Below are 27,109 nucleotides of genomic sequence, written 5' to 3' on the forward strand. Positions count from 1 at the left end.
GCCATCTTTCTCTCAAGCTAATGCAATTCAATATGACCTAAAGAATCCAGAATAAGTCAGGGCTAGAAAAACCATGTGAGGGTCATCTGGCCTAGAATTTTTCTTTTCAAGCTGTGTGAAATATGTGAATAAGACTGGGAAGAAAAAAAGTTTCAGTGGTTAATTTAGCTTTTCAAACAGTAGGTTAAACAAAGTTCATTATTTCCTTGAGCAAATATTTTTTATTTATTTTTATTTTTATTTTTTTCCTTGAGCAAACATTTATTGAGCACTTACTATGCCCCACTCACCCTACAAGGCACTTGGTGATACATCAGTGAACTAAAGACCCCTGTTTACTTAGCTAACTACCTTAGTACCTAAGTGAATTAAATAGTATGTTATATGTACTTTGGAAAATGAGTTAATCAGATTAAGGGGGATTACATATGTTGCACTGTGGAGGTAGATTGCTAAATTGGGTAATTAAACAGTTTGTCTTGTCTTTGACTGAAAGAAGAACTGGAAGTCTCATCCCATTTAATTTCTTTTTCATGTGAGATGTTTTATCTTTTTATTACATATGCTAGGTACCGTTGCCCTTACTTTTTAATTTTTATTTTAATTAGAGGATAATTACTTTACAATATTGTGATGGTTTCAGCCCTACATCGTGAAAGACATAGGATGGAGGAATAGAAATTAAATAGTCTGGGCAGACCCCACAGACTATGTCTTTCATTCACGATAGTTGTTGAGAACCACAACTTGGCTTATAGATTAAATAGAATTTTCTGTTGTGATGAGTCTGCGAAATCACTTCAGGAAGGTTTCTCACCTGAGGATGACTTTCCCCATGAGGGACATTTGGAAATGTCTGGAAACAGTTTTGACTATTGTAACTGGAATGGAATGGCATGGCTGCATCTAATGGATCTAGTGAGTAGAAGCCAGGGATGTTACTAAACATTTTTTTTTTTTTTGCCTGCACCCCACAGCATGTGGAATCTTGATTCCCTGACCAGAGATAGAACCTGTGCCCCCTGCATTGGAAGGCAGAGTCTTAACCACTAGATCAGTGAGGAGGTCCCCACTGGGACACATCCTGCAGTGCGTAGGACAGCCTCCCACCACAAAGAATGGCCTGGTCCCAAATGTCAGGAGTTCCAAGGCCAAGAAATCCTGACCTGAGGAAGAAATCCTGACCAAGAAATCCTGGCTTGAGGAGTTCTTGTGTCCTGCTGACTTACAATGATTGCTATGTGAGTTTCACAGAAAGTGTGTCTGTAAACTTCATTTCTGACTTCAGAACGAGCTTAACTTTATGAGAAGAGAAGAGGGGAGTCATTAAAATGTGAAGATGTGAACCAACCCCTGTCTGCCTGACACCTCCCAGTCCAGAGCTTTCCACAGCTCTCTCATGGGCTTCTGCACCTGCTTATCTACATGATACCAAACATACTTCTGTGTGGCTTCTTGCAGGGAGAATTCCCAGCTGACTGACTACATCTCTTAATTTTCTTTCAAGGATTTGTGTAGAGTTTAAGCAACTGTAGGCTCAGTGTAGAAAGACCTTCTTAAATACAGTATGCAGAAAACAAAAAACACTTTCAAAGCATGTGTCACACATATCCTCTAGGTATGCAAGTGCCTCATGATTTGTATATTTTTCTGAAAAATATATAGCCTGGTTTAAATTTCATAGCTTTTAAATAGGTATTTATTATTTGCAGGGAATAGTTTTAAGCAAGTAAAATAGAACATTGTGTAATTACAACCTTAACCTCTAAGCATTGTGCAGCATTCCAAAGATATATCAGGGTGATGTGTTCACGTTCCCGAACACCAAAACCCTTAATGCTTTGAAACTGAATGTCACTCTGCATGATCCGCTTATGGATCTAGATCAGTAATCAAATCACACTTCACTTTAGACCTCAAGGTCATCTGGACCTGCAGAGTGACATTGATGAATTTTTGCTGGTCGTGGTTAGCATTAGCAATGAATAGATTCTTAGAAGATTGAACCTTGAAACTCATTTGAACCTTATGCAGACTTAGTTGAAATCCATCCCTGTGTATCTATTTCACTGGTTCCCACTGCTCCCTTTTCCTTCCTGTTTTAATTTCTTGTTTTCTCTTCCAATCATTCTTGTTGATTTTGTTTCCCTTTCTTATGTGGCTGGATCCTTTAGGAATTCTTTGCAACATGTTATTTCTATTGGCATTTATAATATCCGTGTTGCTGGTTATCTTGTGATTTTTTAAGCATTGTCATTTCTTTCTTTCTTGATCTGTCTCCTGTCAGATTTGAAATCGATTTCATCAAGGCCTATGAGATTCCCAATATTATTTAATATAAGTATCCTATTTTCATGTCAAAGTTTTGTGAAGCCCAGCATGCCAATAACAATAAATGTCATGTCTATTGATTGAATAAACATATATATTAATACAAATTCTTGAACCTCTGGAATAATTCCATGTTTCCACACTAACTTTGTCTCACTGGCCTCTGGTTGGTAGAATAGAACACAGTGCTGTTGAGTTTGTTTTGCTAGTGAACTTAATACATAGGATGTGACTGTGACACATGACTGACTGGTATTACTCTCTATTAGGATCTCCAGGAAAGTGTGACGTGTTCTTTGAAATTGTAAACTCCACACTCTACTCGGTAGCACCCAGAATTTCTAGCTCTGCAAGGAAAAACACTGTAAGAAGCAAATTTAAAAGTCTAGAGGAAAGACCTGAATCTAAGTAGACGTTTGGGAATACAGTAAGGCAAACTCTGAGGGTTTTATGAATGGAGAGTGAAAGGAAAATGAATAAAACCAAAACAATGGAAGTGACTTAAATGATCATAGTGAAGATTGTTCATGTCTTTATCTTGCTTAAGGTTATGGGGGTAAAAAATGTAAGAAAACCTTTGAAGAGAACTGTTCAGGTGAACCATTTCAAGTTTTCTCACCTCAAAAGGGGAAATATTTCAGGATAAAGATAAAATTGTAGTCCACTGCTTGAGCTCAGATCACAAGAGTCATGAAGAAATTTAGTTGGGAAGAAGAATGGTAGAGAAGGAACAAAACATTTGGTTTCAGATTTCTGTGCGGGATTCTATCTCTGCTGTCTATTAGCTTTGTCATAGCATTTTGCCTTCGAGCTGGTTATTTAACCTCTCTAAGCTCAGTGTTCTTTTCTGAAGAAAAGGAAAAAGACAATAAAAAGTACTTCTTTGTATTATGAGGATTAAAGAAGTCAGTTTCTATCCAATGTTGGACTCACTAAACATAGAGTGGAAAAAAAGACCACTCTCTCTTTATCAGGTTGATTCAGTTGTATAAGCTGCAATCAAGCTATATATTAGTACAGTCCTTTCACATGCACAGAGGAGAGATGGATAAACTTGTAACATACATGCACATTCTAATTCCTAGACACTCCTCAAAGACATCTTGTTATTAAACTGAACCTGAGTTTAGAGGAGATCTGTGCCTAGAAATGATCTTGTACCCCTGAAGGAGGCCAAAATATAGGAGAGAAGTTTCGTATCTATGTCCTTTCCAAAAATGAATGTCTCCTTGAACTTAACCACCTGCTCCTTTGCCTTCCAAACACTGTCAAGTTTGAGTCCCTTTCTTTATCATTGATAACTGCAGAGCTTGGATAGGCTTTTAATCTTATTTCTTCATTTATAAAATAGAATTCTAATACATGTTCTGTCTACCTCATAGCAGTATTGAGAGTAACAAATGAGATCATGCTAGTAGATGTTCTTTGTGAACTAAAAGGTACCAGACATATGCAAGGAGTTTGTAGCACTGGTGTAGGTTGATGAACCACTTTTTTCTCCCAGTTTGAACCAGTGGTTGCTTTATACCCAGCAGAGGAGCCCCACAGGTTTCCACTTTGCATGTCTTATGATTTTCTTTTTTCTTTTCTTACACGCATAGTTTGGAACTGAAGTGGTCTCATATTGAATGGTCGCGGACTGAATATGAGGTCTGTGAGAATATGGGCACGTTGCCCTTGGAAATCACCAGAAGGGGATATTCCATGGACTCGGCCTTTGTGAGTGTACAGGTAACAACTCTATCATCTTTCAAGCTAAAGCCTAGGTTGCTGGTTGGTGCCTTTGACTATTTCCTTAGAGAAATTCAGAGTAACTAAGGAAACTTCAAACTGCAGGAGTGTTACTCTGTTCCAGAGAGTCTAAGGACAAAACCTCTTTGTCTCTCCATCATGTATCAAGGTACACTAGCTCCTACATATGCTATTTCTAACCCATCTTTAGTTTTTAAATCTGATCTTTAACTCTTGAAGTTTGATTTCATAAGATCTACCAAACTTAGTGAACTTGGGCCAAACTCTGCTTTGGAAAGGAAAGTTGTCTGCAAATTTCAGTCCCTGTATGGCTTTCTCTTAGCATATGCACCAAGATCACTTCCTATGGTCTCAGTGGATGAGAAAAGTCAGGGATTACACCTGTCTTAAGCATCAGCTAAGTCATGCAAAGTTAAGAGGCTATGTAGCAATAGAGGCACTCTGAAATATAAGAAATTTTCAATAATTAATTTTGGACTAGTCACCTGATATTTCTTTCTGCTGACGTGGAACATGGAGCAAATGGAAGCGTTTTTAAGGAGTCACTAGAAAAACTGCACATTGGGAGAATGAGAGCATGAAAAGCCTGTACATACTAATGCTGGTAAAGACTTCTTCCTTAATCTAAAGGGGGAAAAAAAAGCAGTGATATTAGGTTCTGGGGGGAAATGCCATCTCAGTGAAGTCTCAATTACAATAATAAGTTCAAATCACCTTCAGAAGCTTGTGCACGTAGATTATACTATATACCAGACTCAGCATTTATCTTTCCAGTGGGCATAGGTTCTGTTTCCCTGATCTACGGGTGCTTTATGATTGTTAAAGGATCAGATAACTTGGTGTCCCCTATAACTTCCCAGTACACTGGTTATGGAAAAAGGAAGACTCTGCGTGGATGGTTTCCTAATAATCTTCTGGGCCTCCAGAGGAAGCACCATATGCTCTAGTCTGGAGTTTTGGGCCACAGAACTGTTCACCTTGCCAGGCAGGAAGAACAGTCCTGGTGTGACAGGGAATCTTTTGTCTGCTGAAGCTGAGCACGCACTGTCAAGCTGCCGGCTGTGTCTGCAGGCCTTTCTCAAAGAGCCTGAGTCTTTCAGGGACCACTCTGCCTGCAGCACAGCCTGCCACTTTAGACCGGAGCTGATTGGCTGCTTAAGAAAGCGCTTCTACCTTCTGTGTTGCCTTGGTTTGAATCACCAACCTGAGCCGGACTGACTGTTGCAACCACCTCACTTTAGCCCATTTCTTTTCCCACGTAGGATTCTGTAAACTCAGTGGTGGTAAATACTAGGTAATTGCACGTGCAAGATCCCCACGGGGAAATGCAACTCCCAGCATATGGTGGGTACAGGTGTACAATGGGCTGCCTTTCCACAGGGAAAGGTTGTTTGGGAGGAGCCTTGGCATCATAGAGAAAGAGCAAATAGGGGCTTAGGAGGCAGTACTCTTCTTTTTTTTTATTGGAGTATAAATGTTTTACAATGTTGCATTGGTTTCTGCTGTATAACAAAGTGAATAAACTCTGTGTATACATGTATCCCCTCCCTCTTAAATCTCCTCCTTCCCACCTACAGCCCACTCATCTAGGTCATCGCGGCAGCAAGTTGAGCATCCTATCTATACAGCAGCTGTCTGTTTCCCACGTGGTAGCTACCTATTTTGCACACGTTGGTGTTTATATGTCGATGTATCAATATATATAGCTGTTTTGCACTGGTGGTGTATATATGTCAATGCTACTCTCCCAGTTCGTCCCACCCTCTCCTCTGCCCGCTGCGTCCACGTATTGGTTCTCTACGTGTGCAGCTTTATTCACCTGGCTGGAGTCTTCTTGAGCAAAGCATTTCCACTGCCGACCACTGGCAGATGTTAGGGTATTTGGCAGAAATGGAGATCATGTCTGAGACCAAAGAAATAAGAATCTGTGCATTTTGAATTGTGCCCTTCGTCCCTTGTAAGAAAGTGAAGAAATGAGTAACCCACTTTCCCAAACATCTCATTCAATGACCTCTTTTTCAAACCAGCTGAAGCCTCTTTTTCAAACTCTTTTTCAACCATGTTTCAAACTAAATATGGGTTCCTCACATATATTTAGGCTCCTCGGGGGAAGTTAAGGGCATGATATCAGAGTCCTTAAATCATCTCTGTCCTTCAGCCCCAGGGAAGGGGAACAGGGGAGCAGCCAGTAGTCTCTTTAGACTAGAGCAATTTTCTTTTTTTTTTACAACTTACTTGTTGTAAGTTGTTCTAAAGCCTTGAGTTCTGGGTGTGGGTGGCCTCTGTGTGGCTGTTCCCCAGGTCCGTCATCCCCACAGAGCCCTCCTTCCTGCCTGTGAAGGGGAATGGCTTCATCCAGACAGGAGAATGGACCGGACTTGTGTTCGTTCATCTGGTCTGAAGGCTGCGCTCTGAGCTCGTGGGATCCCTCCAACTGGCTGACAGAGCAGCACTGTTTGTCAGGAGAGCCCACTTTTCCTTCTCTCCTCTGTTCCCTTCCTTTCCTCCAGGGCGTGATTTTAGGACCATGTTGGGGTAGAGGGAAGGCTATGGAATAAAATGATATCTGTAGCAAAGAGAAAAATATTGTTTAAAATTCACATTACTTTCTCCAACAACTGAATTATTTATAAAGGAGAAGCCAAAAAATAAAAAGTTTTATGTTTACTTCCATTGATATTAGTCTAGGAAAAAAATTAACATTAAGGAAAATGGACCCAAAATGATGTGTTATAATAAAACATAAGTTTATGTTAGAAACAGATTTAAGAACATGAGTTAATCTAGTATGAGATTAGACTCGGTATTTCTCTATCACAGCATATTTTTGTTAAAAGAATGTCTTCTTTTTTTTTTTTCCCTCTTAAGGTCAACCAAGTGTCAGCTACACTTGGAAAGGATTTCACCATGACTCCATCGAAGCTGGTTCAATTTGACCCAGGTACACTGTGTGTCTATACTTTGTTTCATGTTTTTGTAAGACAGTCTAGAGATTGTGGAAAAGACAGACTATTATGCAACTTCAGCCAACTAGAGCTCCTCAGGGAACAGTACTACCTCGCTTCCAGAGAGATCAGTTTGGCCTTGAGTTTTGTGCCTCATATTTTATTTTATTACTAGTGGATATTTTATTTTAAATGAGATGAAAGATCATAACAAATAAAATATATAAAATATTAAAGCAAAGATCCAAAAATCCAGAAGAAATGCCATTTTAGAAAATGATTTAAAGGTCTGACACAAAGCTGAAATGATGTAATTGTCTCATATTTTGATGGAAAACTTCAGAATGTTATAGTCATGTAGATTCCAATTCCTAAAGGGCATTTCTAAATTATCTGTCTTGGAATAGCTTGATATGAGCAGCTTTCAGGGAAAATCATTATTTAATTAGATAACACCTATTTTGTTTTAGGCCTTTGGAAAAAATTTGCTAGGTGCAAAAGTGAATATAAAAGCATGGGGCCCACTCTTGTAGATGTTCTGTGCTGTGCTGCGTTTTGTTGCTCACTCACGTCCGACTGTTTGAGACCCCGTGGACCGTAACCTGCCAAGCTCCTCTGTCCATGGAGATTATCCAGAATCTGGGCAATCTGGACAAGGCAAGAAGACTGGAGTGGGTAGCCATTCCCTTCTTCAGGGGATCTTCCTAACCCAGGGATTAAATCTATGTCTCCTGCATTGCAGGTGGATTCTTTACCATCTGAGCCACCAAGGAAGCCTGAGGATACTGGAGTGGGTAGCAGGGTAACTTCCCTACCTGGGAATCGAACTGGGGTCTCCTGCATAGAAGATGGATCCTTTATCAGCTGAACTACTAGGGAACTACCCCACAGATGTTCTATCCTTTGGGAAATACAGACATGAGAACAACTCATTGATAGAGTGCATCAGGACCCCAAGGATGCGCCGCTGTGCTGGCTGAGAAAAATCCTGGAAGACATCCTAGAGGAGATAGCAGCAGCAGAAGGGGACTTAGCCTGAAAGACAGACATACTTTTGGCAGCTGTGCCTGGCAGGGGCACCAAGGCAGAAGCCATGCCCCCTTTCTCTGGCTGCTATAGATGGGGGCTGGTAGCTCCCCCTCACTGTACTGAATGGCTCTCTCTCTTTCCCTCTGTGTGGGATAGACCTTGATCACCTGCCCAGGGATGAATGGAAAAGCTCTGAGAGGCAGCCAGGGCTTGTACCTTTGTGCTCTCCTGCAGAGGACACGTTCTGTACTCTAAGAACCGACCACCTGACCAAAACTTTTGCCATTGTCTGCCACTGACCCATGACGTTTTGGCAAAGGCAAAACAAAATTGCCTGAATACCATCACCACTTCAAAACTGATAACTTACTATTAAACATGGAAAAGAATGCCTTTCTGCAGCTCAGGCTTCCCTGGTGGCTCAGTTAGTAAAGAGTCTGCCTGCAGTGTGGAAAAACTGGGTTTGATCCTGGGGTTGGGAAGATTTCCTGGAGAAGGGTATGGCCAACCCCTCCAGTTTTCTTGCCTGGAGAATTTCATGGAGGGAGGGGCCTGGTGGGCTACAATCCATAGGGTCACAGAGTTGGACATGATTGCAAGTTATATAATGTTTGGTGACTGTATTTGCTTGCTGGGGCTGTCCTAACAAAGTATCACAAATCTGGTAGCTTTAAAACAGGAATTTGTTTTCTTACAGTTCTGGAGGCTAGAAATTCAAGATCATGATGTGGGCAGGGTTGATTCCTTCTGAGGGCTGAGAGGGAATCTGTTCCATCCTCATTTCCGTGATTTGATGCTCTGCTGGAATCCTTGGGCTTCCTTGGCTTCTGCTGTATCACCCAATCTCTGCCTTTGTCTGAGTCAGGCATTCTTGCGTGTGTCTGTGTCCAGATTCCCACTTTTTATAACAACACTAGTCATAATAGATTAGGGGTCCACTCTACTCCAGTATGACTTCATGTGAATTGCATCTGTAATGCCCTTATTTTCAAATAAGTTTAGGACTCCACCGTAGGGATTTCTGAGCGACACAACCTATAACAAAGAGCCTCACATTTGACATGGCACAATCGCTGATGCTGGGAAGGATTGAGCGTAGAAGAAGAAAAAGGTGTCAGAGGATGAGATGGCTGGATGGCATCACTGATACAATGGACATGAACTTGGGCAAACTCCGGGAGAAGGTGTGGGACGGGAAGCCTGGCGTGCTGCAGTCCATGGGGTCGCAAAGGGTCAGACACGACGGGGCAACTGAACAACAGCAACCCCAATATTGCTACTGGCTTCCTTCCTACCATGCTTAAGTTTCTGACTTGCCTCAGCTTGTTCCTCAGCCTGACCGCCCTTGGTGAGAAGAACTATTCGTATTACGCTTTGAAGTTTACCCTTGAGTTACCACAGGCACTGGTTCTGATCAACCTCAAGGCAAAAGGACTTGATGCACTTGCACTGTGACTTGTATGTACTTCAGATTAAGGCAGGTTCGGTCTTTCCACTTTTTGAGAGGCAAGAGTCTTTGTTGTCTATCGTCTTTATTACTTGAGGTCTGTTTGTGACAAGATCAGGAGTGAGTTGGGCTTTGGGTGGATTTTGAGCAGTCCCCTTGCAGGTTTCTCTGGGTGAGAGAAATGCCCATTTTTCTGGAAGAGTTTGCATGCTGTTTTGAGTACATATTAAAGACGTCTGGAGGCTCTAAATAGTTAAGAGTGTCAGTTCAGTTCAGTTCAGTTCAGTTCAGTCGCTCAGTCGTGTCTGACTCTTTGCAACCCCATGAATCTCAGCACGCCACACCTCCCTGTCCATCACCAACTCCCAGAGTTTACTCAAACTCATACCCATTGAGTCAGTGATGCCATCCAGCCATCTCATCCTCTGTCGTCCCCTTCTCCTCCTGCCCCCAGTCCCTCCCAGCATCAGGGTCTTTTCCAATGTGTCAACTCTTGGCATAAGGTGGCCAAAGTATTGGAGTTTCAGTTTCAGCATCAGTCCTTCCAATGAACACCCAGGACTGATTTCCCTTAGGATAGACTGGTTGGATCTCCTTGCAGTCCAAGGGACTCTCTAGAGTCTTCTCCAACACCATAGTTCAAAAGCATCAATTTTTTTCGTGTTCAGCTTTCCTCACAGCCCAACTCTCACATCCATACATGACCACTGGAAAAACCATAACCTTGACCAGATGGACCTTTGTTGACAAAGTAATGTCTCTGCTTTTTAATATGCTGTCTAGATTGGTCATAACTTTCCTTCCAAGGAGTAAGCATCTTTTAATTTCATGACTGCAGTCACCATCTGCAGTGATTTTGGAGCCCCCAAAATAAAGTCTGACACTGTTTCCACTGTCTCCCCATCTATTTTCCATGAAGTAATGGGACCAGATGCAAGTTAAGAGTTTAGAGATTATTTAAACATTTGAAGAAAATAAGAAAACATAGTTTATAAATGAAAAGGAAACAACATTTGGCTGCTCATTGTTATGGAACTCATTAGCCAGAAACTTTCATAAACTGTTATCTTCCTTTGGAAAATGTTACATTTCCCCCTGTCCACTGATCCTGCAAGTACTTACTTACTCCCATCTTGTTAATCCTTACCTCTTTTAGATCTGATGTCTTCATCCCCATTCCCACCTCTTTTACCCAAGGTAATCTGCTTATTTCTTTAAAAGCAGTGGTTTCCATGATTGGGGAAGAAACAGAGAGTGAGAAATCAAAGAGTGAATATTTTAAGGTTTGAGGGCTCTTGGAAGAAGCTGAAGAGAAACTGAGGGACTTTTTGCTCTAGGGATCTGTACTCACCTGGCAGTTTTGTGCCAAATCGAAAACAAACCCTGACTACTTGACATCCTGCGATTGTGCCTAATCTAGAGTCAAAGTGCAAATATTCTTAAGAAAATGATTGTTTTCCTTTAAAATAAGTGTTCTTGAAGGCTTTGCTACATTCTTAATTGAGACTTCACCGTGCCTAAGAGTCAAAATGTTTTCTAAAGGAACAGTTCATGTGGCATTTGCAAAAAAAAAAAAAAAAAAAAAAAAAAAAAATTGAGAAAATGTCTTTCAATAGTGAAATCTGTTTTGCAGGAAAATATCCAGGAATTAACTCACTCTCTAAAGTGGACTCTGTCTGCATAACCTGACACTTCTCTTTCCTCTTCAGCACCTTTTGTTTGTGGGAACAGGGGGCCAGTTCAAGCCTTCTGAAATTGTTTATAATCACTGTGACTTCACAAATACTTTGCACCTTGAAGGTGGGAGAGGAAGGAAAAAGAAAGACTAAGAAAATTCTTATTTCTAACCCCATTAACCAAAAAAAGTGGATCTTATGTGCACACCTGGTAAACATAGAAGCAGAGTTGAAATGCAGGCAAACAAATCAAAAGTACTTCAGTGAAACTTGGAATAGATTTTCTCTAATTATATGGTTCTACTCCATAAGGTTTTAAAAAACGTTAAGGAGTTTTCTTTAAAGGTGGGAGGATGGAGTTACTATAATTAAAAAAAAAAAAAATTCTTGAAATAAGGGCAAATGGTTGAGACTTGGGAAAAAATTTTTTGTATTGGATTTTTATTTGACCGCTGCTTAACTTTACGGGCTTTGAGAGTCAAAAGAGCTCTCTAATTATTAAAAGCCCTAGTATTCATATGCTTTCTTCATTGTCAAGTCTTTTCTCTTCATGCCAGTTTATTACAACAGCTACCTATGTGGACTCCCAACTTCTAGCTTCTTTGCTTGTCTGCTTGGGCCCCTAAATCTTCCCACATAATACTTTTCAGTTTCAGTTTTCTAAGACACCCATTTTTAAGAGCCTTCCTTGTTGCCTGGGGTTTAAAGCCTGAATCTGACCACCTAGGGTCCAGGGCTCTCTGCAGTCTGGCTACAAGATGTCAGTGCTGCCTTATACCTCTCTTCCCTGGCAAGACCCTTCTACTCCAGCCAGCTATTCTGCTCAGCCCTCCTGATTAAGGCCTCTGCTTTGCTCTCTGACTTTGCTCATGTTGTTTTCCCATTCCTCCCTCCTGGTCTTTCCAACTCTGGAGCCCACATACATGTAGTATTTACTGTCTGTCCTGTATCTGTTGGCAGATGAGAACAGTGAGAAAAGAATTCAGATTTTTAGATGAAAAGGCTGGGGAAAAAAAGTTTATATAAATGAGTTCATGGGAGTGGTAAAGAATGTGCCTGTCAATGCAGGAGATGCTGGTTTGATCCTTGGGTCAGGAAGATCCCCTGGAGGAGGGCATGACAACCCACTCCAGTATTCTTGCCTAGAGAATCCCATGGACAGAGGAGCCTGGTGGGCTACAGTCCAGGGGTTTGCAAAGAGTCAGACACAACTGAAGCAACTTAGCACATAGAAATAAAAGCATTTGAATAGCCAATGAGCAAATGACCCAGAATAAAGTTTCAAAACCTAGTTCTTGAATCTTACACCATAAGTTTATTTTTTCCCCTTAAAATTGAGCCATCTTTCTCCACTAAACAATACTTTCTTTTCTTCCCGCCAACTCTTTTTCTTCTAAATAAACCCTTGGGGCGGATGTCCTGCTATACATGTCATGGAAAATAGTCAGGATTCGACAATCTCTGAAGTTTCTTCCAACATTAATATTTTGTGCTTCCGGGGTTGCTTTGCATCCCATCTGAGTGGTGACAGGATGGCTGGAGATACACTTGTAACATCAAAACTGTTTTGTATTAAGTTCGCAAAGTTACTGTGATCCAAGCTTGATTGTAACTCCATGAACAGAGGCAGACAGAAAGTGAGAAAAAAGAAAAAATTGGCTCCATCTATTTCTAGAAACCCCCAGCCTATAAATTCTCCATAGGAGGATATCAAACTCTGGAGTATTACATCATCAGAAAAAGCGGTTGCGGGCTACAAGGATCGCAGGAAGTAGGGCAGCCGATGGAAGCAGCTGTCGTTAGAAATCAATCATTTCAAGGGTTCCATGAATAGCATGGAGTACCATCCAATAATCACTTCTGACTGCATCAACATCTTAAGATTTTCCAAACTATTAAGATTTTAAGATTGCAGTACTTGTTTATTCTTAAAATAAGAAGGGGCAGGTCAGGAAAAAATTAAGTCTTGGGGTCTCAACAGCTCACCATTTTTTGTTCATCCCTTCCCTAATGCAGCTTGCTTTTTTTTTGCTACAGTGTTTGCATTTAAACGGAATCATCATTGTCCAGGAACAAACGTGGTCTTTTAATATTATTTGGGAGAACAGCACGACTTCAGCAAGTTGGTTGCAGTACAATGGCTCACTCAGGCTACTGCAGTCTGGCTGCAGACATGTTAATTAATATATTTCGCTGACACCTAGTTGATTGAAATAGCAATTAAAGAGTAATTAAAATGTTTACTTCTTGTAGGAATGTCAACTAAGATGTGGAATATAGCAATTACCTATGACGGATTAGAGGAAGATGATGAGGTCTTTGAAGTAATTCTGAACTCCCCTGTGAATGCGGTTCTTGGCACAAAGACAAAAACTGCAGTGAAAATTTTGGACTCAAAAGGAGGTATTCTTTTGATCCTCATCTTGAAATCACGAGCAGTCTTGGCACTGTAGCTGCTTGCTTTCAACAGCCAGTGTGCTGGATAACGCTTTCAAATCAAAATGCTTAATTTCTTGTCAAGAAAGCAACCTCAGTCATGATGTAGGCCCTTTATTCTGGTTTCTGCTTCGTGTGGCTTTCCTCCTGCTAAGAACGATCGTTGGAGAAAAGCAACAAGTCAGTGCCTCATTGTTTTTTTCCCCTACCCGTTTGTTGTTCTCACCAAGGGGGAAACAATGTTGGTGAGAATCTATCGACAATTATTTCCCCGCCCCGAGTTTGTAGGGCTGTAATTATCTTCCTCTGTGGAAGAGAGCTCTTAATGCCTAAAATCTGAGCCCTCACTGTAGTGTGACCACGAAAATTCTGAGGGAGGAAAATAGATGTGAAAGGTGCAGCTGGCGTGGGGATTCAGGAGCAGCTGGAGAATATTAATGAATAACCTTGGGTTGCAGAGCCAAGCAGGTCCTGGATGGTATATGCTAAAGAACAACCTGTGAACTAAATAAAGATCAGCCAAAGTCCTTGGTACACTGACTTTTTTCTGCCAAATAACCTCTACTTATTCATCTTTTTAGCATTTGACAAGTGTCCAGTTACAATGCTTAGTCTTACGCTCCAATTTTTACACCGGTCATGCCCTATGGGTCATATATTTTTCTTCACCTAATTATCTCCACTTCTCTTTCTCATTCTATAATAAATATAGACACTTACCTCTTTCCTTTACCATACTCATATTTCCACATTTCTTCGCACCACCTTGCCTCACCAAATTCTTTTGTTTTCCAGTAGACTTTTCTGGTCACATTAAGTACATAAATAGATGAAGTACACGTTTGACACATGAAGTATAAGGTATCCAAATGTGCCTTCTGGGTTTAGACTTTTTTCATACTAATTGGCAATATTTCTAATCAAAGGAGAGTCATTAAGATTGACTGAATCTTTGTTCTAACAGTTGAATGTTCATCTGAATAACTGGTATCTGATTTCACTAACATCTTCCAACAATTCCAGTTTCTACCTATGGAGACTGGGGAGAGGGTGAACAAGTAAAAGTGTCTGTGGAATGATACTTGATCAGGGAATAAACCCAATAATATGGAGGTGTTCTGTTGATATGAAATGAAGGCAGTCTATTTCCCAAGTAGATGGGATGATTATAAAATCACCACAGTGATTTTCGTCTGTGGTTTGTGAAGTCAGTATCATGACTCATAATCACCCTGTAGATGTGCAGAAGGGCATAGGTTTCCTGTGTGGAAACTGATGAAGAGTAAAGGGGTTTCTGGCAAATGGCAGCAAGACAACATCTGGTGGGAAAATCATCTGAATTTAATGACGAGCTTCGTTGATCTGATCACTTATCTGTTTGTGTAAAATGAACTGACCTGCCATTTTGTGTGCCACCAGGGCAGTGCCATCCTTCATATGCCTTCAATCCAAACATGCCCCGTGCATGGGAGAAGGGCATGTGGCACCTGCTCTCCACAGGGGCTTCCTCACCCACCACTTCTGGTTCCTTTCATCTGGAAAGAAGACCCCTTCCAGCTTCCAAGCAGCTAGCAGTCACCAGGGGTGACACCCTGCAGGACCGTGGTTCTGAAGATCTTTCTCCTGTGAAGCTTAGGACCCAAGGGGATGGCAAAACAGTAAGGATGGGGACCTCCTGGGTTTTGATGTGTGGAGTGCATATGAAAAGAATCAAAGGATCTTAATAAGTAATCTGAAATGCTGAGGAGGCTGTTTTGGTTCTCACAGTGAATGGGGGCCATAGAGATTCTCATGGTTCCTTGTCCCATCGGGAAGTGGTTTTTACATACAAACATCAGCATAGTTCATTAATTGTACTGACTGAAGTGATAGATAAGCTGACTCATCCATATGATTTCTGCTTTGGTTCCTTTTGTGATCAAGACAGATAGGGAATGACTTGTGGTCCTGAAAAAGAATGAGATTATTTGGGTGTGGAAACCATGGCTTTGAACTTACTAGCATAGCATTCTCACTAGGCATACACTCATGAGTAAGTGTGTGTTTGTATGTGTGTGTGTGTTTCTTGGACCTCTGTGCACTGTAGATGCACCAAAATATAAGGATGTCTTTTCTAACTGGAACTAAGAATAGATGAGTCAACACTGATAAGTTGTGGTTAGTCCAGTGACTTTTTAAAAATTCCAATTATTTGGGCCTGGAAATTCTTTTAAAAATATGTTTAGAAATTTTTAGTTACTAAAAAATCTTATTGGAAGGGTTTTGCCCTATTATTAATTATTATTCAAGCCAATTTTGTTCCTATTTATCTCCCGTCTTGATTTCAGGTGCCTCCATCCTCTGTTTATAGAAATAGAACAGACAGCATCTATAACGTAAGCATATGTGTGTAAGCAATGTGTGTTCTCAGTCACTCAGTCATGTCCAATTCTTTGCAACCCCCAGGCCTGCCAGTCTGAGAGAACTGCTGAACTTTTTTGTATTTATGGATGCAAAATATCTAGTTAAACTACCTTTCGTAACTTTTATATTTATATATTTTCCTTAAAATCCTGTTTGAATTTTGTTTAAAGGCTTGGATGGTCAGGAAAAAATCCTTTTATCTCTTTATTTTGATCCAGTTTTGGGATTGCCTGTTTTCACAACAAATGTTTTTGTTTGCTGTCTTGCTTTATTTTGTCTTCATTGTTGTTTGCTGATTTCCTCAAGTATCATGGGATGATTTCCCTGAAACTGGAGGATGACAGCTCCCCAGCTCACAGACGGAAGGCCAGCGTATCCATTATTAGTGAGCCCCAAAAGGCAACCAAAGTGACAGAATCGCCTCGAGCCGATAAGGAGGAATCCACAACCGACTCACACTTCCCCAGACAGGTATGAAAATCTCTTCACTTCCTACTCACCTTACAACAAGCTGTTTCCTGAGCCGAAAAACAGCCTTCAAGTTTGGGAATAATTTACTCAATTCAAACACTATTCAGCAAATGATGACATAAAAGAGGTAACAGTGTGATCAATTTACAGGGTGTCAAATCTAAATTACCTCTCCTTCCCATAGGACCCGTTGCCCTCATTCCCAAAGAACTGCACACTGGAATTAAAGGGACTCTTCCACTTTGAAGAAAGCCTCCAAAAACTGTACAAGTGTGATGGAATTGCCTGGAGATCCTGGAGCCCCCACACCAAGGTGGGACAGGCCAAGCAGTCAAGTCCCATCATGACCCGAGAGAGGGAGAGGAGGTGCCCTATCCACTACTGTTTCCTCTGCCTGCCCTGTTATGCTCTGAAGGTGAAGAGGAAAAGATGGCCAGTTGATGTTTTAAAAATCACAAAACACAGTAGTTAAGCACTGCAATTTAAAAAGAGGCTTACTTATTTTATTCAATTATTTAATGTTAAAGGTATAAAATTAAAACGTGGCTGACTTTACCAATGTGTCCCATAAGAAGCCACTGCAGTTCTCAAAGTGGAGAATTGGGATCGGGGCTGACCTCTTGCTAGTGACAAAGTTATTTTCATTGGAGGACTCACAGGATTCTCTATGTTGAGAACAGACTCTAGATTGTAAAGACCATTATGACGTGAGCATGGACAACTATTTTTCAGGCAGTGGAAGATAAATCCTGCCCAGCTGGGTGGCACCGTCATTCAGGCTATTGCCACTCCTTGATCACAGAGCAGAAAGGCACATGGACTACAGCTGCCCAAGCTTGCAGGGAACAGTAAGAAACCCCATTTCTCATTTGGTCGATGTTTCTTTGTTAATGTTTCTGTTTTCTCATGGAACTCTAGTGTTTCTTCATTCATTCAAGTGTTGAGTGTCTGACATCTACCGGACTTTGTTTTAGGAGCTTGGAGGGAGTTCTGTAGTTCAGAACAGATTTGGGCTGACCTTAGTGATGTATCGTAGCTCTTTTATGATAAACCGTGCTGATGTCACAGTTTTCTTTTTTAGCCTCTCCAACTTTTGAAGAAAGTCAGAAGATTCTCGGAGTCAGCAGCATGGCAGAGTCTATCATTTATTGATTAAATAGGAATCCCAACCCACTGATTTGGAAATATATAGCAATGGAAGATCTCATAGCACCAGGCCTATAACAATAGAAGAGGCATTGATGGTTATGAAACCAGACAAGTTGGACAAAGTGTAGTTAGATAACAGAACACTCAATGAAAGATGACTTGTGGTCAAATATTGACAAAATTTATCCATTTACTCTACAACATAGTCAGTCTCTGTGATTTTAGCCATTCTAGTGGGTGTAGGTGATGTTTTATTATGATTTTAATAGATGCTAACGCTACTCCAAAATTGCTGATTTATCCCTCACCCTTTGCTGCTTTGATAACCATGAGTTTTCTGTATCTGTGACTCTATTTCTGTTTTATAAATAAGTTCATTTGTTCTATTTTTTAGATTCATCAGCTGATGTACATTTAGGTTGCTTCCATGTCTTTTGTTTTTGTAAATAGTGCTGCTATGAACATTGGGGCGTATGAAAATCTTTTCAAATTAGAATTTTCTTCTTTTCCAGATATGCCTAGGAGTAGGATTGCTGGGTCGCATGGTAACTATAATTTAAAATTTTTAACGAACCTCTGTACTGTTCTCCATAGTGACTGCACCAATTTACATTCCCATTAACAGTATAAGGGGATTCCTTTTTCTCCCCACCCTCTCCAGCATTTATTAAATATAAGCTTTTTGATGTTGGTCATTCTAACCCATGTGAGGTGATACCTCATTGAGTAACATTTCACATAGCAACATTGAGTACCTTTCCATGTGGTTGTTGGCTATTTGTGTGTCTTCTTTGGAGAAATGTCTATTTAGGTCTTCTGCTCATTTTTGATTGGGTTGTTTGTTTTTGATATTGAGCAATATAAGCTGTTTATGTATTTTGGAAATTAATCCACTGTCAGTAGCATTGTTTGCAAATATTTTCATCCATTCTGTAGGTTGTCTTTTCATTTTGTTTATGGTTTCCTTTGCCATGCAAAGGCTTTTAATTTTAACTAGGTCCCATTTGTTTATTTTTGCTTTTGTTTCTGTTACTCTAGGAGACAGATTAAAAAAAAAATATTGCTGAGATTTATTTCAAAGAGTGTTCTGCTTATGTTTTCCTCCAGGAGTTTAATAGTATCTCTTCTTAAATTTAGATCTTTAATTCATTTTGAGTTTATTTTTGTATATGATATTACAGAATGTTCTATTTTCATTCTTTTACATGTAGCTTTCTGTTTTCCCAGCACCATTTATTGAAGAGACTATCTTTTCTCCATTGTATATTCTTGTCTCATTTGTCATAGATTAATTGACCAGAAGTGTGTGGGTTTATTTCTGGGTATTTCCTGTTGCATCTGTCTATGTATCTGTCTTTGTGCCAGTACCATACTCTTTTGATTTCTGTAGCTTTATATTATAGTCTGAAGTTAGGGTGTACCATTCCTCAAACTCCATTCTTCTTTGTTTTTGCTATTTGGAGTCTTTTATGTCTCCATACATATTTAAATTTTTTGGTTCCAGTTCTATGAAAGATGCCACTGGTAATTTGATAGAGGTTGCTCTGAATCTGTAGATTGCCTTGGGTAGTATGGTCATTTTAACAATATTGATTCTTCCAACCTAAGAACACAGTATATGTTTCTACCTGTTTGTCATCTTCAGTTTCTTTCATCAACACCTTATAGTTTTTTAAGTACCGGTCTTTTGCTTCATTAAGTATCCCTAGGTATTTTATTCTTTCTGATGCAATAGTAAATGAGATTATTGCCTCAAATTCTCTTTCTGATATTTTGTTGTTAGAACTATAACAGATTTGGGCAATTAGGTGGATCAATAAAATAAAAAATATATTAGGATATTAATGCAGGGTTAGCAAAATGATGACATCAATAAGATTACCTTAAATTCCCATGGTTTCATAACAAATGTTTTTTGACACCAAAAATCTGGAAGATCATAATCTCAGAATAATGATATTAAGACATACATACATAGATATTTTGTTCTGCAGTAAACTATTATAAAATCTAGTATAAGAGTGATGGAAATTTTCTGTTTCCTCTATTAATTTAAAGGGATTGGTGACCATATACAGCAAATCAAACATTATGTAATAAGCAGCTTCAGAATTAATTTTTTTTGTATCTTTGTGAAATTTATTTTGTAAACTGGTTTCAGGGGATTGCTTTAAACTATTGTACTGAGACCTTTTTTTAGATGTAAAACTGAAAAAATTTTCAGAAGAAGAGAAAGTTTTTAGGGGGCAACTGGAGATTTTCCATCATATTTTAGAAAGTGATTCATTATGTATCTATCAGTAATATAAAGTATTTTGAAGTGTATGTTATGTATGTACCATATTGCTCCAGAAATTAAGGTGTCTATCAAATACCATTTCTGATGGTATTCCAAGGTGTATAAGAGGTAAAGAAAAAATATTTGCTATGAGATTTTTTAAATATCATAAAAATACTTTGAATTTTCTAATTTTAAGTGAAGAATGGGTATAAATATTTGACCTGCTGACTTGTGTGTGAATCTTCAATATGCATTTTATTTCAAAAGGACATGAAGAATGATTATCCCAAGAACATTTAAAAATAGTTAGAGGCATTTCAGAAAATATCTAGCAGCAGATTAAAAACAAACTAAAAGATTTGGACCAGTCACTCTAAAAGGAACATTTTTGAATGGTAAGGCCACCTCCTCAGTATAATTTTCCTCTGAGCCCCAAGACCTCCTCTGTCATTCAACATGTTTTCATTCATTCTATGGGCCTCTGCTTCCCCTCACCCATTACTTTTCAGGTTCATCTAGACCTCTTCTTCTCTAACCTCTTTGCCTTGAACAATGAATATTCCCCTGGGAATTATCAATTCTTTCTATGATATAAAATTAATCGTTGCAACATTTTATAACTTGGCTATTTACTTTCTCATAAATACATTTTAAGAGATGGTTTTAGAGTCTATAATTAGAATTAATACACATCTAGTGTGTTTTTTAGATCTCAGGGACCATTTTTCCATTCTGATTTATATTTCCTCAGGCTCCCTTGCTACCTGATGGTTTTTTACAGATGGTCATTTACAGCATGTATGCTTTAAGAAGCACAGCAAATTTTACTTTATCTGTTGCCCCTAATGAGATTGCTAACTCAACTCAATCTTTATCTCCTTTCTCCTTTCCTCCCCATTGGTGTTTTATTATTTTTCTAGCCCAGAGGAACCAGACTCTGAGATTAGGTATTTCTTGAATTTACATATCATAATCTCATCTGCTCATTTCCTTAGGCAGTCACTGTACATTTGGTAATTCTATTATTATAAATCATTATCTCTGAAACCATTTTGGTTTTCCACAGGAGTGTCTGGAACCCCTGCTGACCTATCCTTAAAGAATTGCTCTAAAATATATCTATATTTAATCAAAAAGTTCTAATGAAGTAGATGTTTATCTCTATAACTGGAAAAAATCAAATTTATGTTTTTAATTCTACACTTTGAATGCCTTCAAATTTCAGAAATGTCAAAAGATTTTTATTTCTATGTTTCTCTATATTTTATTTGTATATCTCTATAGTATATATGTATCTATATGGTTAATATTCTCTCTTTTATTTGTATATGGGAATAAAAGGAAATGATTGGCATTTTTATAAAATGAAAATAGCTAAATATTTATTTTTGTAAATAACTGTGGCCTAACATTTTACCTATTCTAAACACAGCTATTTTCTCCTCTTGCTCTTGCTCTTCTCAGAACATCAATAAAGAAATCAAACTTGTACTTGAGCAGCTAAAATGGATTTTGCAATGTCTTATTTTAAAGATAGTTTCAAGGATCTTAAAGCAGAAGGAGGTGTTAAATATCCTTGAATAAAATCTATTCCTTCCTGATAAAGACTCTGAGGTTGAAGTTACATCCATAAGGAAATTGGGGACCGAGCAGGAAGTGGAACCCAGGTCTCCCACACTCCAATATGTCACATTAATTGAAGCAGCCCCTCAAACACTCCCTTGGGCTATTTTTAATACACATTTCATATTCTGTGTTTTAAACCCTCAGCACACCAGAATTGCCATATTGGATCTGAGGGAGAGGGAAGAGAATTGGCTATCAAGTCTGTTGCAACTGTCAGACAGAAGCTGACAGTAAATAAAAATGTCAGAACCAAGTCACACGACCTGAATCCGGCACCGTGAGGACATTCAGAGAAGTAGAAAAGTGCCTACATATCTCAGAAGGCCTAGGAGTCATCACTGCATTATATCACACTAAAGTACTGTATTAGTAGGAAAAATATCATTAAGAGATAGACTAGATTATGTTCACCATACATGATCTGGAAAAGCAGAGAAATGAATCTAAAGCTTGGATAGTTGTAGGTAAAATGAAAAAAAAAATTCAGTTCAGCAACATAAACTTGTGACAAGTATGTATTACTAATTATGTTTCTTGATTTTTAAAACATCAATAGATATTAACTAGGCAAGAAGATCGTAGTGATTTTTTACCCTTTTTTGTTGTTGAAACTTTCTGTATCAGAAAAAGAAGAAAAGAAAAAAGAATTATCTATTGGCTTTTTACTTAGGGCATTTTAAAGAGTTTTAAATGAACACTATTGGGGAACTGGGATCAAACATTACTTATAGGAATAACTTAGCTAGCTGCAAAAATAATTCATAAAGAATTTCCTGTTAGTGTCTTCACAAAAAAGACAAGATGTAACAAATGCTGGCAAGGATGTGGAGAGAAGGAAACCCTTATGCACTGTTGGTAGAATTGTAAAATGGTACAGCCACCATGGAAGAGTATTGAGGCCCCTCAAAAGTTAAAAACAGAATTATGATATGATCTGGCAATTTCACTTCTGGGAATATGTCTAAAGGAAATGAAAGTACTAGGTTGAAAAGGTGAAAAGGTGTCTGCACCCCCATGTTTATAACAGCATTTTTTTTTTTTACAAAGTGAAGACATGGAAACAATGTAAGTGTCCATCAACAGATAAATCAAATTTGTGGTTATAAGAAGTGAGGAATTTGGGGTGGGAGAGTTGGATGAAGGTAATCAAAAGATACAAACTGTCAGTTTTAAGATAAAGAACGTGGCTGTGATGTGTAACATGATTATTGTGTGGTAGATGTGAAAGGTGTTAAGAGTAAATTCTAAGAATTCTCATCATAAGGAAAAAATATTTTTTCTTTTTTTTTGGTGACTATATGTAATGAGTACTAACCAAACTTACTGTGGTAATCAAATTTCACAGTTTATGTAAGTCAAGGCACTATGCTGTAAACTTTAAACATATAAAAAATACAATTATATTTTGGAGAAGATGTTTATATGTATTTGTAAGAACAGGTGCTTTAATTTCGTCATAACATACAAAGGTTTGATGGTGAGGCTGAGCTCCTTTCCCTGAGTAGGATGAAAAAGAGTCACATATATTTGGGCATTTGACTAAACACATCAAGCTCAAAATGTTGGCTTTCAGTAATTTTATCTGGTAGTTTGGGTTACCTTAGTAATCAAATTAACCAGGTAATTGCCAAATTTATACAATTTAGAGATAAACTTCCCATGAGAGAGGTCATTTTTTGACACTAAGTAATTAATCTATATAAGTAAACAGCTGCTGATTTTCTGGAAAGAATTTGTGCTTTAAAGCCCAGATATTATAATACAGTATCACTTCTTTGCTGTTACCTACCTCACCCTGTGACTTATCATGGATGCAGGCACCCCCTCCACCACAGATACTCATTAATATTAAAAAAAAAAATGGAGTATTAGAATCTTGGAAAGTTCTTTCTACATATATGCCAGGTTTCTAGTTTGAACTAGCTTTGATTTCCATTTTGCATCTCACATCAGCAGAAATGCTGAACTTCCCGTCACTGAGGCTCTGATTTTTCTGTTTGCACGTAGTCACCAGGGCAGCCTTGTAACTGTCATCTCCAGGCAGCACATGCGATGGCTTTGGGACATCAGCGGAAGAAAGCCCTTTTGGATAGGCAAGTATTACCCTGTTTTTTACCCAGGTAAATACCCAGGTAATTACCCAGGGTATTACCAAGTAATACCCTGCAAGTATTACGGTATTACCCTGAGGAGGAGGGCAAGACCTTAAAGAGAATGTCTCCCTTCCATGGGTCAAATACTTGTGGTCTACAATAATAAGCAATGGTTAGATGGTTGGACAGTCTATCTTTTAAAACTCATTTTAATTACATAATACGTTCATTTATAGGCATCTGTCTCAAAGAAGTAATGTGGTTCAATTTAAAAGCAAGATAACTTTTAAAATGTTAATTCTAAAGGCAAAAAATTTAAGATAGTTGTAAATGGGGAATGGTTTAATAAATTATAATATAGCCATATGAAAGAATATTAAAGATATGACAATGCCTTATGTTTATCGATTCATTCAATAATGGATGCATATTATATATAAAATATGTAATGTACTGCATCAGTGGCAAGGTGCTAAGTGAAAAACACAGTCTACAGCCATATGAAGCATGAAAATATTTAGAATAAAAAAGCATATATACAAGTGATATATATACATGTAATATATACCTATATGTATTGACATAAAAAGAAATAAGCCAAAGAGTTAGAAATATTTTTTATCTCTAGTTAAGAATTATAGCTAATCCTAATTGTGTCCTTTTTTTCTAAAGTTTTAATATTTTCTACAATTTTAACAGTAATCACAAACCTTTTCAAGCCACTTTAGAAACAGAGTTCTCAGGATATACTAAAGTAAATATTCTCATCATCTCTTCAAGATACTGTATTTAAGGAAATAATAATAAACCCACTCGGCTTCTTAAAATCTCTGTGATACTCAGTGGTGTGTAATTCTGAAGCCATCTGAGAGTTTTAAGTGAAGCCTAGAAGATAAATTTTCCCTGTGTCCACAATGACTAATGTCAAGTTTCTAATTCCACAAAGTTTTGGGACATAGCATCACCTGATCAATAATTCACAGAAACAATCCAGAAGGAGACAAGTCATTCCCAACCAAGAGGACTTCATTTTATTCTCCCCCCAAATATCAAATGAGAACCAATGGGGAGAAGGTTACATGCTGCATAACAAAGACCATTTTCACAGTCAAATTTGGTTTGTGAGCTGCCAGGTAATCCTATTGCACAGGATTCTTTTTTTTTATTCTATTATTTTTATCTCTATTCTAAAAGAGAGTGAGGAGGGGAAATTCTTAAAAATTTTTTTTTAGTATTTTTAAATTGGAGTGTAATTGTTTTACAATTTTCTGCAGTACAACAGCATGAATCAGCTTGTATGTATACATCCCCTCCCTCTTGAGGGCCCCCCCATTTCACCCATCTAGATCACCACAAGAGCGTTGGTCTGAGCTCCCAGTATTATAGCAGCTCCCTACTAGCTCGCTATTTTATACATGGTGGTATATATATGGGGGCTTCCCTGATAGCCCAGTGGTAAAGAATTTACCTGTAATGCAGGAGACCTGGGTTCGATCCTTGGGTTGGGACGATCCCCCGGAGGAGGGCATGGCAACCCACTCCAGTACTCTTGCCTGGAGAATTCCATGGCCAGAGGAGACTGGCAGGCTACAGTCCCATAGGGTCACAAAGAGTTGGACATGACTGAGCAATTAAGCACAGCACAGAACACAACACAGTATATATACATCGAATGCTACTCTCTCAACCCATCCCAGGAATGCTTCCTTAATTCTATAAAGATTTTTACTCTAATGGCTGCTACAGAGAGATGGAGAATCTGCATCATCACCTGTTGTTTCTTCTAATCATAATCAGTCTTTCCGAGAATTTAAAAAGCCACCACTGGTTCCCAGTCAGCATATACAAGCTCTTAACATACTGTTTATTATTAAACAATTCAATATACTATTTAAAAAAAAATTTTTAAGAGTTTTGTAACACTGAGGTGTAACTAAAAAAAAAAAAAAAAATGCCAGTGGGAGTAGAGAGGCAAATTGAGAAAAGCTGCTTTTTATTAAAACTGTAGCAGATTAAAAAAAATCTTAAGCTCCAGACTAAAAATAATACTCAATAAGTTACTTTCAAATATGATACCCAAGAATCACAAGGAAGATAAATAGACAGGAATATATCTGTTTCCCTGTGATGGGTACTCTGCCTGTAGGAAGTATGAATAATAAGTGCCATTTATTAACACTTCTATGTCATGAGGTTTATGTGCCTTATCTTATTTAATCTTCAACATAGAGCTAGTTCTTCTTAGATACACATTTCTGAGATGAGAAAACTAACACTCAGAGAACCCAGAGAGCTTAAATAACCTGCCCAGGTATGTTCACCTAGCAAGCGGTGAAGCTAGGATTTGGATTCCTATCTGGCCTTACACCAAAGCCTCATAGTCTCAGGGTATCTTATAGGATTCCCAGGTCCTAGTGCATGCTTTAGAATGTAGGCTCACAATTGCATGTGATTACTGAGCTTAGAACAGTGGGTTGATATGACATCAAGTTGTAAATGTAGTAACTATCATTTGGCGCCCTTCTTTGGTTCATGTTAGGTTTGAATGACCAAGTGCGTGCTGGCCACTGGGAGTGGATTGGCGGCGAACCTGTGACCTTCACCAACTGGAGGAGAGGGCCCCCGCAACGTTCAAAGCGTGGCAAAGACTGTGTTTTGGTTCAAAGGCCAGGAAAATGGCACACAAAGGACTGTAGGAAGGGAAAATCTCACAATTATGTGTGCTCCAGGAAACTCTAACTGGCCCTACAAGTGTCCACTTGGGATGTTTTTATCTATTTATTTCCAGGATTTGTGCATATTACTCAAAAGAAAGCAGAGGGTCATGACTGATGTGGTACATTTCTTCTATCAAAGTGTTTGAAGGATTCTATCTAGTAAAGAAAAACAATAGTTCCAGGAAGATTGATAAATGAATGTTTCTTAGAGGAAAAGATAAATTTTTTGCAACTCAGTACATTTTGAAATAAATCCTCACGGTATTATGTGGTACAAAATTTGATTATTCTGGAGACTTTATACTTCAGTCAACAGTAATTTCATGGTCCTCAGATTTCCCCCCCAATACTTTAAATGAGTACATTCTGAAATCTATATTGCAGGTGCTTCCACTACTTCCATCTGAATGAGGCTTACCCTGCCAGTTCATTAAATCAAGGTTGAACTGCAAAGGGTTGCTTTGTCCCTTTGGAGTCCTTTCAAATGTGAAAACTGAGAGGCGGTGGATAAAAAGGAGAATTCTCTGTGGTGAAAAAGGAAGGCTTTCGATGGAAGAATCTGGCAGATGGAAGGTCATCTGCAAAGCTGTAGTTCAGGTAAGAATTCAGGGGTTACCTGTCCTTCAGAAGCCTACCCGTCACTTCCCATAACAGAGTTCCTTTTCCAGTAAGAAGGTTGTGCCATTCTAAAGCGAATAATTGGGTTTCCCTGGCTTTACAGAGTCAAGAGACATTTGAAGCAACAATGAGCTT

At 38.8% G+C, this 27,109-nt stretch overlaps 1 protein-coding gene across 1 annotated transcript in view; it reads left to right on the forward strand.

The window, feature by feature from the left end:
• FREM1 (FRAS1 related extracellular matrix 1) overlaps window positions 1–26,866 on the forward strand; it is a 145,735-nt gene extending 118,869 nt beyond the window's left edge. Inside the window, exons 27-36 of the mRNA XM_065908057.1 lie at window positions 3,933–4,062; window positions 6,952–7,024; window positions 13,434–13,583; window positions 15,036–15,274; window positions 15,944–15,991; window positions 16,326–16,490; window positions 16,675–16,803; window positions 17,223–17,338; window positions 23,554–23,639; window positions 26,179–26,866. Of these exons, the coding sequence (XP_065764129.1) occupies window positions 3,933–4,062; window positions 6,952–7,024; window positions 13,434–13,583; window positions 15,036–15,274; window positions 15,944–15,991; window positions 16,326–16,490; window positions 16,675–16,803; window positions 17,223–17,338; window positions 23,554–23,639; window positions 26,179–26,378 (1,336 nt within the window). The 3' untranslated portion in view covers window positions 26,379–26,866. The remainder of the gene's footprint in view (window positions 1–3,932; window positions 4,063–6,951; window positions 7,025–13,433; window positions 13,584–15,035; window positions 15,275–15,943; window positions 15,992–16,325; window positions 16,491–16,674; window positions 16,804–17,222; window positions 17,339–23,553; window positions 23,640–26,178) is intronic.
• Window positions 26,867–27,109: the final 243 nt, after the last annotated feature.

Source organism: Muntiacus reevesi, chromosome 17 (assembly GCF_963930625.1).
Source record: "Muntiacus reevesi chromosome 17, mMunRee1.1, whole genome shotgun sequence".
Classification (NCBI taxonomy): domain Eukaryota; kingdom Metazoa; phylum Chordata; class Mammalia; order Artiodactyla; family Cervidae; genus Muntiacus; species Muntiacus reevesi.